Below are 2,728 nucleotides of genomic sequence, written 5' to 3' on the forward strand. Positions count from 1 at the left end.
AATGACGACGAAAAGGAGACGTGGATGAAGAAGAAAGACGAGATGAAGACGAAGATGAAGATGAAGACAAAGACAAAGATGATGAGGAAGAACAGGAAGATGAAGAAGATGATGATAAGGATGAAAAGATGTTGAAGAAGACGAAGACGAAGATGAAGACAAGGAAGTGGAAGATGAAGATGAAGATGAAGAAGATGAAGAAGAACAAGAAGAAGAAGAAGAAGAAGAGGAGGAGGAGGAAGAGGATGAAGAAGAGGAAGAGGAAGCAGAAGCGGAAGTGGAAGCAGAAGCGGAAGCGGAAAAAGATGTAGACAGTCATGAAGACGAAAAGAAGACGTGGATGAAGAAGAAAGACGAGATGAATACGAAGATGAAGATGAAGACAAAGACAAAGATGATGACTAAGAACAGGAAGATGAAGATGATGATAAGGATGAAAAGATGTTGAAGAAGACGAAGACGAAGATGAGGACACCGAAGACGAATATGAAGATGAAGAAGAAGAAGAAGAAGAAGAAGAAGAAGAAGAAGAAGAAGAAGAAGAAGAAGAAGAGGAGGAGGAGGAAGAGGATTAGAAAGGGGAAGAGGAAGAGGTAGAGGAAGTAGAAGCAGAAGTGGGAGCGGGAGCGGACACGGAAGCGGAAAAGGAAGAGGATGTAGACGGGCATGAGGACGAAAAGAAGACGTGGATGAAGAAGAAAGACGAGATGAAGACGAAGATGAAGATGAAGACAAAGACAAAGATGATGACGAAGAACAGGAAGATGATGAAGACGATGATAAGGATGAAAAGATGTTGAAGAAGAGGAAGACGATGATGAAGACAATGAGGAGGAAGATGAAGATGAAAAGAAGAAGAGGAGGAGGAGGAAGAGGAAGAGGAAGAGGAAGCAGAAGCGGAAGCGGAAGCAGATGTAGATGGTCATGAAGACGAAAAGAAGACGTGGATGAAGAAAATTGTGAAGAGCTGGGGTCCCAATACAGATCCCTATGGCACTCCACTGGTCACCACCTACCACTCAGAAAATGAGACATTTATCTCAACTTTCTGTCTTCTATCTGCCAGCCAGTTCTCAATCCACATCAATACCTTGCCCCCAATCCCATGAGCCTTGATTTTGCATGCCAGTCGTTTATGTGGGACCTTATCGAAGGCTTTTGGAAATCCAGGTACTCCACATCCACTGGCTCTCCCCCATCTATTTTACCTGTCACCATCTCAAAGAATTCCAATAGATTTGTCAAGCACGATTTACCTTTTGTAAATCCATGTTGACTCTGTCCGATCCCTTCTCTGCTAGTCATATGCTCCGCTATTACATCCTTAATAATGGATTCCATCATTTTGCCGACTACTGATGTAAGGCTCAGTAAGGCTCCCCGCTTTTTCTCTACCCCCCTTTTTAAATAGTGGGGTAACATTAGCTACCCTCCAATCCATGGGTACTGATGACGAGTTCTGGAAAATAATTCTTAAAGCATCTGCTATCTGAATGTCCACTTCTTTAAGTACCCTAGGATGTAGATTATCAGGCCCTTGGGATTTATCGGCCTTCAATCCCTTCAATTTCCCCAAGATCATATCCTTAGAGATACTGATTTATTTCATCTCCTCTATGTTTCCCAACATCCTTGGGAGGTTATTTGTATCCTCTCTTGTGAAAACAGAACTAAAGTAAGAATTTAATTGGTCTGCCATTTCCTTATTCCCCATTATATATTCCCCTGATTCTGACTGCAATGGACCTACTCTGGATTTCACCAATCTTTTCCTCTTGACATATCTATAAAAGCTTTTGCAGTTGGTTTTTAAGTTTGCTGCAAATTTACTTTTGTAAATTATTTAATCCCTTTGTCCTCCTTTGCTGCATCTGGAACTGTTCCCAGTCTTCAGATTTGGCACTTTTTTTGGCCAATTGATATGCTCTCTCTTTGGACCTAATGTTGTCTCTAATTTCCCTTGTTATCCATGGTTGAGTCACCTTTTTTGGTTTATTTTTATGCCAAACCGGTATAAACGATTTCGGCAATTCTTCCATTAGATCTTTGAATGCTTTCCATTGTCTATCCACCGTCAACCACCCACCCAATCATTCTTACAAAACTCCCATCTCATACCATCATAATTCCCTTTATTTAAATTCATGACCTCAATTTACATCATATCAAATTTGTGTCACATTCATTTTTAAAAATGAAATATTGCATTGCATCAAATTTTGCATTGTAGCAAATTTTCATTGCATCAATTTTGTTTTTCATCAATTGTTTGTCACCTCAATTTTACATCACATCAAATGTGTGTTACATAAAATTTTCAAGCATCACTTTTGCATCACATTATTTTTTGTCACATCTATTTTAAGTGAAATATTGCATAATATCAAATTTGCTTTGCGTCAAATTTTGCATTGCATCAAATTTGTGTCACGTTAATTTTTTTAAAATAAATTATTACAGCACATTAAATTTACATTGCATCAATACTATGTCTCATTAATTTTGCATCTCATTATTTTTGTGTCATGTCATTTTACGTGTCAATATAATGTCCCATCAAATGTTACATCACATTAAGTTTTGCATTGGCAAAAATTGGATTTGTATTAAATTCTTTGGAGTGCTATAATGACCAATTTATACAGCAAGGGAATGCTTGTAATGATATAATGCACAATTTATACCTAGCTTAAAAGTTTATACTGCTAAAATGCACAATTTATACTGA

General features: G+C 38.2%; 1 protein-coding gene across 1 annotated transcript; it reads right to left on the minus strand.

Annotated features, from left to right (window-relative positions):
- Window positions 1-401: 401 nt before the first annotated feature.
- LOC138740007 (ATP synthase subunit a-like) lies at window positions 402-926 on the minus strand. Its single transcript, XM_069892459.1, has one exon. The coding sequence runs from the start codon at window positions 924-926 to the stop codon at window positions 402-404; it is 525 nt and encodes a 174-aa protein (XP_069748560.1).
- Window positions 927-2,728: the final 1,802 nt, after the last annotated feature.

Source organism: Narcine bancroftii, chromosome 7 (genome assembly GCF_036971445.1).
Source record: "Narcine bancroftii isolate sNarBan1 chromosome 7, sNarBan1.hap1, whole genome shotgun sequence".
Classification (NCBI taxonomy): domain Eukaryota; kingdom Metazoa; phylum Chordata; class Chondrichthyes; order Torpediniformes; family Narcinidae; genus Narcine; species Narcine bancroftii.

Excerpts from the sequence above, each read along its gene's own strand:
- LOC138740007 (XM_069892459.1), bottom strand. The coding sequence starts at position 926 with ATGACCATCTACATCTGCTTCCGCTTCCGCTTCTGCTTCCTCTTCCTC.